The 12,636-nt window shown below is 37.7% G+C and overlaps 1 protein-coding gene across 5 annotated transcripts in view; it reads left to right on the top strand.

Annotated features, from left to right (window-relative positions):
* AKT3 (AKT serine/threonine kinase 3) overlaps positions 1 to 12,636 on the top strand; it is a 309,200-nt gene that overhangs the window by 161,837 nt on the left and 134,727 nt on the right. For all 5 annotated transcript variants that reach the window (XM_040451849.1, XM_040451850.1, XM_040451847.1 and 2 more), the window contains one exon: positions 1,176 to 1,287. In XM_040451849.1, the coding sequence (XP_040307783.1) occupies positions 1,176 to 1,287 (112 nt within the window). The remainder of the gene's footprint in view (positions 1 to 1,175; positions 1,288 to 12,636) is intronic.

The following is a 12,636-nucleotide window of genomic DNA, read 5'->3' as shown; positions in this document are numbered from 1 at the left end:
ATCTTATTAGACACGAGAAGAAAACTAAGTGGAGAGCCTTCGGTGAATGGTCTTTTTAGGTCAAAGAGTCAACAAGGAACTGGTCCGATGTGCTCAATGACTTGAGTCCCATAAAGACAGAGACGGAGGTCGATAGTTGCTACTGATGGAGGGACCGCAGAACAGATAAACACTGAGAAAACACAGTTGACTTTGTCAGCTGCAGGGAAATTGTTTCTTTCAAAAGAGCGGTGTCAGTAAAACAACCCTACCCTACTCTGTCTTGTTGGCCACTACTGTGTATCCTTAAAGTCCTGCTCAGTATATACACTGATAACTGACATGTATTGACAACTTATTATGTGTTACATGCTAGTCTCAGCATCCTACTGATTTATTATTAATCCTCACACCAGTTTTATGATGTAGTTACTTGTTTCCCCTTTGATACTTGCAGACCAGAAAGGTTAATTAACTTGTCCCAGGTTACATAGTTAATGGTAGGAAAAGAAATTGAATCCAAGAATACTGGTGTTAGAATCCACACTTTCAGCCACTACCAAATGCTCCTCCTCTTCTTTGAAATCTTCTGAGATATTCCCTGACTTAATTTATCACTTCTGATGAACTGGCTCTGTGGGCTGTGCTTACTAAGATTTTTAAGTGGTGTATACTGTAGAAAAGCTTATCATCTAGGGGGGATAAGGATACCTTTTTAAATGATAAATAATAATACAAGATAGTCTATACTGAGTGAAAAATGAGGGCTATGATAATAAGTAATGAGAAGATGGAGAGGTGAATGTTTGGTTTAGGACCAGGTTGATATAAAAGGCTTCCTGCAAAGAGTGGGATTGGATCTGGACCTTTCAACTGTAAGTGATTGCATTATGGGGAGGGGTGAAATCAGTGACCAGCGCCCCAGATAATAAGAACTGCTGGAACAAAAGGTACAGATACAGGACAGAGCAAGATGTGTTTGGGGAAAGTAAGTAGTCCAGTTTGGCTGGTTAATAGAGCATATGGCCAGAATGGATGATGGAATGGAAATACTGAGGTCAGATTGTGAACAACCCTGAACGGAGGGCCCTGGAAAGCTGAGAGGTTGCATAGAGTAGAACTCTCTAGTTCTCAAATCTTTACTTTCCTGGTTTAAATGTAAGTATATTCAAAGAGACATTTTATGTCATTTCTAGAATGCCAGTTAATGAAAACAGAACGACCAAAGCCAAACACATTTATTATCAGATGTCTCCAGTGGACCACTGTTATAGAGAGAACATTTCATGTAGATACTCCAGAGGAAAGGTAAGAAATGTTTTTCCTATTTTGTGAAAAAGCAACAATTGGTAAAAAGATATATGTGTATCTGACTTCACCATTTGTAAATATATGTGAACATATTTGTAAAATCCAATAGTCCCTTAATAATTCTCTTTCTGGTATAAATAATGAATAACAGAGGCTTGCAACACCCTAAATCAAAGCCTCTAGAACTGCTGTGAGATTCGCTTCTTAGCAAAGCACAGGACATTCACCAATTAAAATATAAATTAAGACATTTTTATAACTAAACTACCCTTAAATAATGGTAGAATTGTGTTCATATTTGGAATTCTGAGGCTAGTAACAGCGAAAGGTTTCAAGCAGTGTGACGTTTTGCTGGTGGCGGCCTGGACTATGACATTGAGAAGGATTATGAGATTGGGGCTAAGCTCCGCGAGAAAAAGCTACCAGCATAGATTGGCATGGACCGTCCTCATGCTAAAGAGGAGAGTGACGACTTCATCAGGGCCATATTTTCATCCTCCTGATCTACGCATTTCTACAACTGCTGCACCCCACCCCCACCCCCAAATCTGTCTTCATAATCTCTTATCTTGTGCTCTGGTTCTGACTTAGGTCCAACAACCACAACCACAGAATCATTTCCCTGCACGGATATTATCATAGTTGATCCAAATCAGCAACTTTGTGAAGTTAAATGTTGTTAGCCCTATTTTCCAAATGAGTAAATTAGGTCTTAAGAGACTTGTCTAAGATTTAAAACAAAAACCAAAAAACACCTCCCCCAAGACCTAGTAAACAGTAAAGTATTATTTTAATAATACCCTTTTGATCAATGAACAGTGAATGATAATATGTGATTACTTTAGAAAAGAAAGAAAAATGAAAGCAGACTAGAAATCACTTGTAATTTTATGATCCCAGTTGAGGATAGATAATTCTTTCCTACACTTCCAGTCTTACGCTGTGCAGATGTATTTAGGTCTTGAGTATACATACAATTTGGGATGTCTTTTTTCCCCTGTCTACCCTGTCTTCCTTGGGCATTTCTAGATGCTAAGTCCTCAGTTTGCTTATGCTTCCGCTCATAACCATGGCTGGGCCTATTTATCTGCCAGATCTGAGCTTAAAATAATCACATTTTCTACAAAACCTCCGAGTCTTGTAGATGAGCCAGGCCCCCCTTCTATATACTATGTATCTCCCTACAGCTTTTATGTCTGGTGTATCACCACTGTAATCTCTGTTTGCTTTTCTCACTGGACTATGAGATTCTTGACTAGCAAGGATTGTATCTTCCTTGCTCAATATTCTATCTTTATAACACAGTCCAGGATCCGACGTAGTATTTGTTGACTGGCTGAATGAATGGAACTTTTCCCATGTCACTGTACATTCTTTGAAAATATGATTCTTAGTGGATTTATAACATCCCATTGAAGCATGATTAATTTTGCCATTTATGTTTTTGCAAAGCTGGATTTATGCCATATCTTAAGACTTGAAAATAGTTCCTGCAATTATTATCACACTACTTTTCTGAACAATCAGTTTTTATTTGCATTTATGACTAGAAGGCAGTTTTAGTAAAAATGAAAAACAGCATATTTAGATTTACCATTGGAGTGTGTTTTTCTGTATTCATCTAGATTCTGGTGTCTGGAGATTTTATATGACTTTAATGTTAATGAAGACTTAGAAAGATGTAGTGAGAACTAGGAAAGCTATATATTTTCTGTGTTCTGTCTGCCAGTCTAAAATCCATCCTTGCTGTAAATGAAATAGTATCTCTAATCTATGTAAAAAAAAAAAAAAAGTCTATTTGTTTTATTGAATGATGGAAGTTTGGAATCTATTTTTTTTCCAAAGGATGAGACCACTGTCTCAGCTCTGTTCTTTTGTCCATTTCTTTTCATTGAATAATCCATTCTGTCCTCACTCATTATGGATGGCACATGTACATAAATATTTGTATATTTAGGTTTCCCCCCTGCCCCGGCCTTTGATTTCTGTCATTCCAGCACTAAGACCACATGGTTTTTTTGTTTTTTTTTGGTTTTTTTTGTTTTGTTTTTTTTTTTTTTAAATTGTAATGTTTATTTATTTTTATTTTTGGGACAGAGAGAGACAGAGCATGAACGGGGGAGGGGCAGAGAGAGAGGGAGACATAGAATCGGAAACAGGCTCCAGGCTCCGAGCCATCAGCCCAGAGCCCGACGCGGGGCTCGAACTCACGGACCACGAGATCGTGACCTGGCTGAAGTCGGACGCTTAACCGACTGCGCCACCCAGGCGCCCCACACATGGTTTTAATTAGAGAAGCCCTATAAAATTTTTAACTTCTAATGGAAAGAAAAGGCCATAAGTAGAAGTAAGAAAATTAAGAAAAACAATTTCATGGAAAAGGAAACATATAGTAAAGCAAGACTTCCATTATTATTCCATTATTTTTTTTTCCCAAAATGTTCTTAGTTTTTGTAAGCATAGCATCTGCCGATAAATAGTAATTTTGTCTCTTCCTTTCTGATAGGACAATTATTTTTTTGTTTTTATTCTATTTATTTTATTAAAAATTTTTTTTAATGTTTATTCATTTCTGAGAGACCGAAAGAGACTGAGCATGAGTGGGGGAGGGGTAGAGAGAGAGGGAGACACAGAATTTGAAGCAGGCTCCAGGCTCCGAGCTGTCAGCACAGAGCCTGACGCGAGGCTTGAACTCATGAACCGTGAGGTCATGACCTGAGCCGAAGTGGGACGCTTAACTAACTGAGCCACCCAGGTGCCCCTGTTATTTTGTTTTTCAACAGTATTTAATAGTCTTCATGATAGCAGATACATTTATTTTTTTCTCTGGTTTTAATGAATGCATTTCAAATTACTTACTGTTAAATGTGATTTTTCGTATATAGTTTATTTTGTCATACTGGAACATCCACTTTACAGACCCAGGCTATTTTCCTTTCTTAGAGCTAATCACTTTCTTTATCACCATGATGGCCCTATTGCACTCATGCCCACATGTTTATGTGCGCACGTGTTTCAGCTGTGGTGAGCTATACTTATAGTTTCCCCACTACTGATTCCATAGTGGACTCTCACATTGCCTATGGCTCTTCCTCGCTCTTTTGCCCCTGTGTCAGAAATACCTTCCCTTGCTTGTTTCTTTCTGTACCAGCTCATCTTGTACATCTCTGCTTACAAATCACTCCTCTCCTCTGTCCCCACTCAAAACTTAACATTGTTTGCCTTAGAATACCACTGTTCTTAGTGCATACTTGTTATCATTTTACCTATAATGCTTTGTTATACTTCTTCACAATGCCGAGGTTTCCCCATGACCCTAAGTTAATATTACACCATGGCTTTAGTCACATACATGTATTAGATGTTTTAATTAAATGTTTATTTTTAAGTAAATAATCAGCTTGTGAAAATTAGTTTTCATATAAGTAGTGTATTCTTTTAAATTAAATTAAATTAAAAAGATAAGTGTACTTGCTTCATTGGGGTCTGCATTCTGTTTCCCAAATTAAGTACATTTCCTGGCATTACTTAGTAATAAGAAGATTGCGTGCTTTCTTTCATTAGTGTGATATTTGGACCCAATACTGTTTTGCAGAGCATACATATATATTTTAGTTATGGTGAATAAGGTAATTTAGGTCAATAGTCCACCTAAGAACTCCTAGAAAAGGTGGACAAAATGGTTTAAAACAAACAAAAAAAGGCATACAAGAGCCAATTTGGCTGTGAAGAATTATGGGATCAAAACTTTATGGAAGAGTGAAACCTAGAGAGATGAGCCCACTGTTTTACCAGGGGTCCCTGCCAATTCTAGAACTGTCTGATTTGTTAACATGTGGAGTAGCTGTCAGATCTAGGAGTCACATTCTGGAATCCAGGGCCTACCAAAGAGGGGTCATGGTACATCAATACCTTTTAGGTTGGCACTAAGAAGAAAGGATAAACTGGATTTAAACTTACCTTTTAAAGACTGAAATCTAGCTTTAAATTATTTCAGGTCTTAAATTTGGTTAACATGATCCACTTTTGCTAGTATCCTAGGAGCCTGTTAAAAGCAAATATAACTAATCTTAAACTATTTACAATTTTAGTGTACGTTGTTCGCTATGCATTAAAAAAATAAACAAGGATTCAAAGATTCACAAACCACAGAGACAAAACAGACAACTGAATCAGATTCATAAGCACTCTAGATAATGGAGTTATCAGACAGAAATTAAAAGAACTCTGTATTAGTATTTTCAAGGAAATAAAAGTTAAGGCTGGGAAATTCAGAGAGCTAGAAGTTATAAAAAAGAATAAAATGGGAATTCTAAAATTGAAAAATAAGATATTTAAAATTCTTTGTGCTGGTAGATGGTTTCAGCAGTGGATTAGGCCTAACGTTAGGGAAAATTAGGAACTCATACCTAGGTTATAACAGAATATCCAGAATGAAACATGAAGTGATAAGGATAGAGAATAAAAATAAGTCAGAGTGGAATGTAAGGCAAAAGGAATGCAGTGAGAAGGTATTAACGTTTACGTAATTAGAGTCTCGAAAAAGAGTAAGAATGGGGCACAAAGTATTTGAAGAGATAGTTGCTGAAAAATTTCTAAAATGGCTAAAGATACCAAACCACATATTGAAGAAGTTCTATAAAGCCCATGCAGGAACAAAAACAGAGAAAACCCACTTAGTCCCATTAGACTTTTAAAAACAAAGACAATGAGAAAATCCTCAAAGCAGATAGAGAAAAAGGATAATTTGCCTTCAAAGGAGCATCAGGTAGACTAAAAGGTGATAGAAGTAGAAATACTTGACCTGGAATATATGGGATAGAATGATAATTGGAGATAATGGAATGATATTCTCAAAGTGCTAAATGAAAATAAGTGGTAATGAGCAAAAATATGTTCCAAGAATGAAAGTAAGATGGAAATGTTTCAATTAAATATTTTAGTAAGTTCAGTCAAGAATTGATACAATTTCTCACCAGCAGACTTGCAGAAAAGGAAATACTAATAGGGTATTCTTCACACACAATAAAAATAATCCTGGATGGGAGAAGAGATACAGAAAGGAATGAAAAACAAAATGGTAAATAAATTGATAAAACCAAATGAACATTGATCTTATGAATAATAATATTTTGTGGTTTAATTGTATAAAGAATAAAAAATCTGAAGTAAAAACATACAAATTGAGGTTGAGGGGAAAATGGGGTTAATGTCTTATGATGTCACTGCATTTTCTAAGAAGACTTAGGAGTGTGGACATGTTATATTAGATTTTGCTAAGTTGAGGATGAATGTTATAATTTCAAGAATAATTGCCAAAAGGAAAGCAAGCATCTGATGACTACAATGCTAATATGAGGAGAAATAGCATCATAAAAAATTAATCCAGAGTATATTATGTAGGTTGACCGTGTAAAGTTAATGCTATATATAAAAATAATATTTAAAAAATGGCTGAAAAGCCAACGGGAAAATTGAAATAGAATTGTGAAAAAATTTAATGAAACAAAAACAGACAGGGGAAAAAGAAAGGAGAAGTGTAAAAAAAAGTAAAATGGTAGACTGCGTGTAATCATATAAATAATTGCATTAAATATCAATGGGTTAAACACAGTAGTTAAAGGCAGAGAGTTTCAGAATTAAAAATATGAGGACCACTTATGTACTATCTGTAAGAAGTAAACTTTAAGTATGAAGAAGAGCTACGTTGAAAATAAGGGCACCTGGGTGATTCAGTCGGTTGAGTATCTGATTCTTGATTTCAGCTCTGGTCATGATCTCACAGTTCATAGGTTCAAGCCCCATGTCAGACTTTGCGCTAACGGTGTGGAGCCTGCTTGGGATTCTCTCTCTTTTCCTCTCTCTCTGCCAATGCATGTGTGCTCTCCCTCTCTCTCAAAATAAATAAACATTAAAAAAAAATATTTTAAGTTTATTTATTTTGAGAGAGACAGAGCCAGAATGCAAGTGGCTTAGGGGCAGAGTGAGAGGGAGACACAGAATCCAAAGCAGGCTCCAGGCTCCAAGCTGTCAGCGCAGAGCCCGACGTGGGGCTCGAACTCACGAGCTGTGAGATCATGACCTGAGCCGAAGTCAGACACCCAACTGACTGAGCCACCCAGGTGCCCCATCAAAATAAATAAACTTTAAAAAAAAGATGTAGCTAAGTTGAAAATGGATTATACCTCTTAAAAATCATTGGGTCAAAAACAAAATTCATAGGAGCCATTAGAAACGTGTGGGGGCTTTTTGTTTTGTTTTATTTTTTATTTTTTATGTTTATTTATTTTTGAGAGAGAGAGAGAGAGAGAGAGAAAGAGAGAGTGCAAGCAGGGGAGGAGCCAAGAGAAAGGGAGACACAGAATCTGAGGCAGGCTCCAGGCTCTGAGCTGTCGCACAGAACCTGATGCGGGGCTTGAATTCATGAATGGTGAGATCAAGACCTGAGCCAAAGTCAGACACTAAACCGATTGAGCCACCCAGGAGCCCCAGAAAATTGTTTTTAGATGAATAACTGTGAAAGCAAAGCATATACAAATTTGTGGGATGTAGGTGAGTGAGTGCTTAGAGGGAAATTTATAACCATTAAATGCCTATATTTGGAAAGAACAAAGTTAAGCCAATAACCTAAGCTTCCTTTCTAGGCAACTAGAAAAATAAACCCAAAATAAACATCAAGGAGGAAACAGTAGAGGTCAGAAATCAATGAAATAGAAAACAAAAATAAAAATCAATAAACCAAAGAATTAGAAACATCTTGGAAAATTGCTTAAAAAAAAAAAAGAAGGAAGACACAAATTACCAATATCAATCCAAGAAAACATTAGAAAACCTGAATAGCCAATATCCATGAACAGAATTGAGGTAATAACTTAAAATCCTTACCTCAAAGAAAACTCCCAAGTCCAGATGGTCCCCTGGTGAGTTCTTTTTTTTTTTTTTTATTTTCAACGTTTTATTTATTTTTGCGACAGAGAGAGACAGAGCATGAACGGGGGAGGGGCAGAGAGAGAGGGAGACACAGAATCGGAAACAGGCTCCAGGCTCTGAGCCATCAGCCCAGAGCCTGACGCGGGGCTCGAACTCATGGACCGCGAGATCGTGACCTGGCTGAAGTCGGACGCTTAACCGACTACGCCACCCAGGCGCCCCTGTCCCCTGGTGAGTTCTATCAAACATTTAAAGAAATATTTATTACCAGTCCTACACAATCTATTTCCGAAAATAGTGGAGAAGGGACCATTTTCCAACTTATTTTGTAAGGTCACCCTTATTTCAAAAACCAGGCAAAGGCATCATAAGAAGGTAGAACTATAGTCTAATATACCTGTGAACATCAACGCAAAATTTCTTAGCAAATTTTTGATAAGTCAAATTCAAAAAATATAGAAAAAGAGTAATACATCGTGGCCAAATAGAGTTTATCCAAGAGCTCAGTTGCATTTTCTGAAGGCATTCAACCAAATTCACTATATTAGTAAGATAAAGTAGAAAAACTACATGATATAGAAAAAGTATTTGCCAAAATTCAATATCCTTTTATAACCAAAACACTCAGCTGTCTGACAAGGAATAGAAGGGAACTTACTCAACCTCATTAAGGCTATCTATCAAAACCTTATCTATCTACCAAAAGCTTATATAATACTCAAAGGTAAAAGCTTCATTGCTTTCTAAGATCAGGCGCACATTAAGAATGTCTTCTCTTGGGGCACCTGGGTGGCTCAGTCGGTTGAACATTGGACTTGAGCTCAGGTCCTGCCTTGTGGTCAGTGAGTTCGAGCCCCACATCAGGCTCTGTGCTGACAGCTCAGAGCCTGGAGCCTGCTTCAGATTCTGTGTCTCCCATTCTCTCTGTTCCTCCTCCGCTCATGCTCTGTCTCTGTCTCTCAAAAATGAATGAACATTAAAAAAAAAAAAAGAATGTCTTCTCTCACCACTTTTATTTAACATTGTAATGATGGTCTGATACAGAGTATTATAAGGCAAGAAGAATAAGTAAAAGGCAAATAGATTGGAAAGGAAGAAGTAAAACTGTCCTTATTTGTAGACATGTTCACATGTATAAAAAATCCAGAAAAATAAAAGATATTAGAACTGATAACATCAACTTAGTAAGGTTTCAGGGTACAAGGTCAACATTACAAAAACCAACTTTATTTGTAAGTGCTACCAAGAAAAATTAGAAAATTAAACTTTAAAAAAAAACCCTCCACAATAGCATGAAGATTAGGTAACTCACAAGAGGTCTGAAGAAAGTGAAGAATGTTGCCAAAGAGAGAAACATCCTAAGAAAACAATTCAACCGATTTCATTTAAGGAAGATGGCACAGTAGGGATATCCTGAGAACACCTCTTCTCACGGACACACCAGTGTTGCAGTTACGTGTAGTACAACTCACTTTGAGAAAAACCTGGAGACTAGCAGGGCAGCTCTTCACGGCTAGAGCTGTATTTTAAAAACCACCTAGAAAAGAGTAGGAGTTATGGAGACAAAGTTGGGAACCAAACCCCAGACACACTGACCCACAAGCAGGAGGGCTATCGAGGTGCTGAGGCCCTCTGGGAGGACATAGATTAGACACCCCAAGCCCTGAGGATTTGCACTGGGAAGGCAAGCGTCCATAGCCTCTGGCGTTGAAAATCAGTGGGGCTTAACTCAAGAGCTTTGAACATTAATGGGTCTTAACTCCAGGAAAGTTGGAGGACTATAGATAAACAGACACTGTCCTTAAAGGGTGCACAGTATCACTTGCTCTGAGACCCAGTTCAGAGGCAGTAGTTTGAAAGCTTCTGGGCTATACATGAAGGAGACTTATTGACCAATTGTAGCATTTTGCTGGAGGCTGAGGGATCTGTAGGAATATTCTCTGGGAATGGAAGAACTGGTAGGTGCCATTTTTCTGACCTCTTTCAGTATAGTTGGTCTATGCTGGCAGGCACCAGTTCTGATCCTCTCCTTCTACCTCGCTAGCACTGTAGCACCTGCCCTGTGGACCTGCTCTGTCAGGTACCCCTCCAAAGCCACTCCTGCCCCTCCACACCCAGCAGGAATCCCTCAGAGGGAATCCGCAGCAGTCTGATTTCAGTCTACTCTGAAAGACAGCATTGTGGAAGACACCCAAGCTGGACAGCAAAAAGTAAAAAGAATCTAAAAACATGAACGTAGGGGGGCACTTGGGGGCTCAGTTGGTTAAGCGTCCGACTTCGGCTCAGGTCATGATCTCATGGTTCATGAGTTCGAGCCCTGCGTCGGGCTCTGTGCTGACAGCTTGGAGACAGGAACCTGTTTTATATTCTGTGTCTCCCTCTCTCTAGCCCTCCCCCCACTTGCACACACACACATTCTCTCTCTCTCAAAAATAAACATAAAATTTTTTTTTTAAATATGAACATAGGTTAGGAACCTCTGGGGCAACATCAAACTTAGTAACATTTGCATTATAGGCTTCTCAAAAAAGAAAAAAGAGAAAAAGGTTGGGGGGGGGGGAACTACTTTGAAGAAGTCATAGTTGAAAACTTCCCTAACCTAGAGAAGGAAACAGACTGCCAAGTCCAGGAAGCTCAGAGGGTCCTGAACAAGATAAACCCAAAGAGATCCACACCAAGACACATAGCAATTAAAATGTCAAAAGTGAGATACAAAAAAATAAACCTTAAAAAGCAGCAAAGAGAAAAGCAACAAGCTATATAAAAAGGAAATGCCGTAAGACTGTCAGCTGATTTTTCAGCAGAAACTTTGCAGGCCAGAAGGGAGTGGCATGATAACAATCTAAGTGATGAAAGAAAGAAACCTACAACCAAGAATACCCAGCAAGGTTATCATTCACAGTGGAAGGAAAGATAAAGAGTTTCCCAGGCAAATGAAAGTAGAGTTCATCACAACTGAACTGGCCCTATAAGAAATGTTAAAGGGACTTTTTCAGAAGAAAAGAAAGATGATAATGAGAACTAAGAAAATGATTAAAGGAAAATTTTACTGGTGAAAGCAAACATGGTAAAGGTAGTAGATCAATCACATATAAAGTTAGTATTGGGGCACCTGGGTGGCTCAGTCGGTAAAGCGTCCGACTTCAGCTCAGGTCATGATCTCACAGTCCGTGAGTTCGAACCCCACGTCGGGCTCTGTGCGGACAGCTCAGAGCCTGGAGTCTGCTTCAGATTCTGTGTCTCCCTCACTTTCTGCCCCTCCCCCACTTGCCCTCTGTCTCTGTCTCTCAAAAATGAATAAACGTAAAAAATTAAAAAAAAATGAAGTTAGTATGAAGATTAAGAGATGAAAGTAGTAAAACCAGTTACATCTACAATAATTAATGGATACACAAAATAAAAGATGTAAGATACGAAGTCAAATACATAAAATGTGGAGAGTTGTAGTAAACCTGTGGTGCTTTTAGAATGTGTTAAAGTTAATCGAACATCAGCTTAAAGGAGACTGCAAAGTATTATTATATTATCAACCTCATATGAACCACAAATCAAAAACCTATAATAGATACACAAAACCTAAAGAGAAAGGAATGCAAGTGTAGCACTAAAGGAAGTCCATAAAATCATAAGGGAAGAAAGGAGCCAAGAAAAACTTCAAAACAACCAGAAAACGGTTATATATGCCAGTTGTTATAGGCCAACAGATGACAATAAGTACATACCTATCAATAATTACTTTTCACGTAAGCGGACTCAATGTTCCAGTCAAAAGATAAAGGGTGACTGAATGGGGAAGAAACAAAAGACCCATCCAAATGTTGTCTACAAAAGACTCACTTCAGACCTTAAGACATTTACAGACTGAAAGTGAAGGGCTGGAAAATGTATGCTTTGCAAATGGAAGTGGGGAAAAAAAAGCTGGGGTAGGTAACAATACTCCTATCAGACAAAATAGGCTAAAACAAAGACTTTAACAAGAGGCATAGATGGGCATTACATAATGATAAAGGGATCAATCCAACAAGAGGATATAGTAGTTGTAAATTTCTATGCACCCAACGTAGAAGCATCTGAATATATTAAGCAAACTAACAGATATAAATGGAGAAATTGACAGTAATATAATAATAGGAGGTTATTTTGACACCCAACTTGCATCAGTGGATAAATTACCCAGAAAAAAAAAAAAATCAATAAGGAAGGAAACAGTGGCTTGAATGGCACATTAGACCAGATGGACCTAACATATATACAGAACATTCCATCCAAAAATAACAGAAGACACATCCTTTTCAAGTGCACATGGAACATTCTCCAGGACAGATCACATATTAAGCCACAAAACAAGTTTTAATACATTTAAGATTGAAATCATATTAAACATCTTTCCCAACCATAACAATATGAAGCTAGAAA

The sequence above is a fragment of the Herpailurus yagouaroundi genome, unplaced genomic scaffold (genome assembly GCF_014898765.1).
Source record: "Herpailurus yagouaroundi ecotype Mexico unplaced genomic scaffold, PumYag 205, whole genome shotgun sequence".
Taxonomy (NCBI): Eukaryota; Metazoa; Chordata; class Mammalia; order Carnivora; family Felidae; genus Herpailurus; species Herpailurus yagouaroundi.
This window is presented reverse-complemented; position numbering and strand designations above follow the sequence as displayed.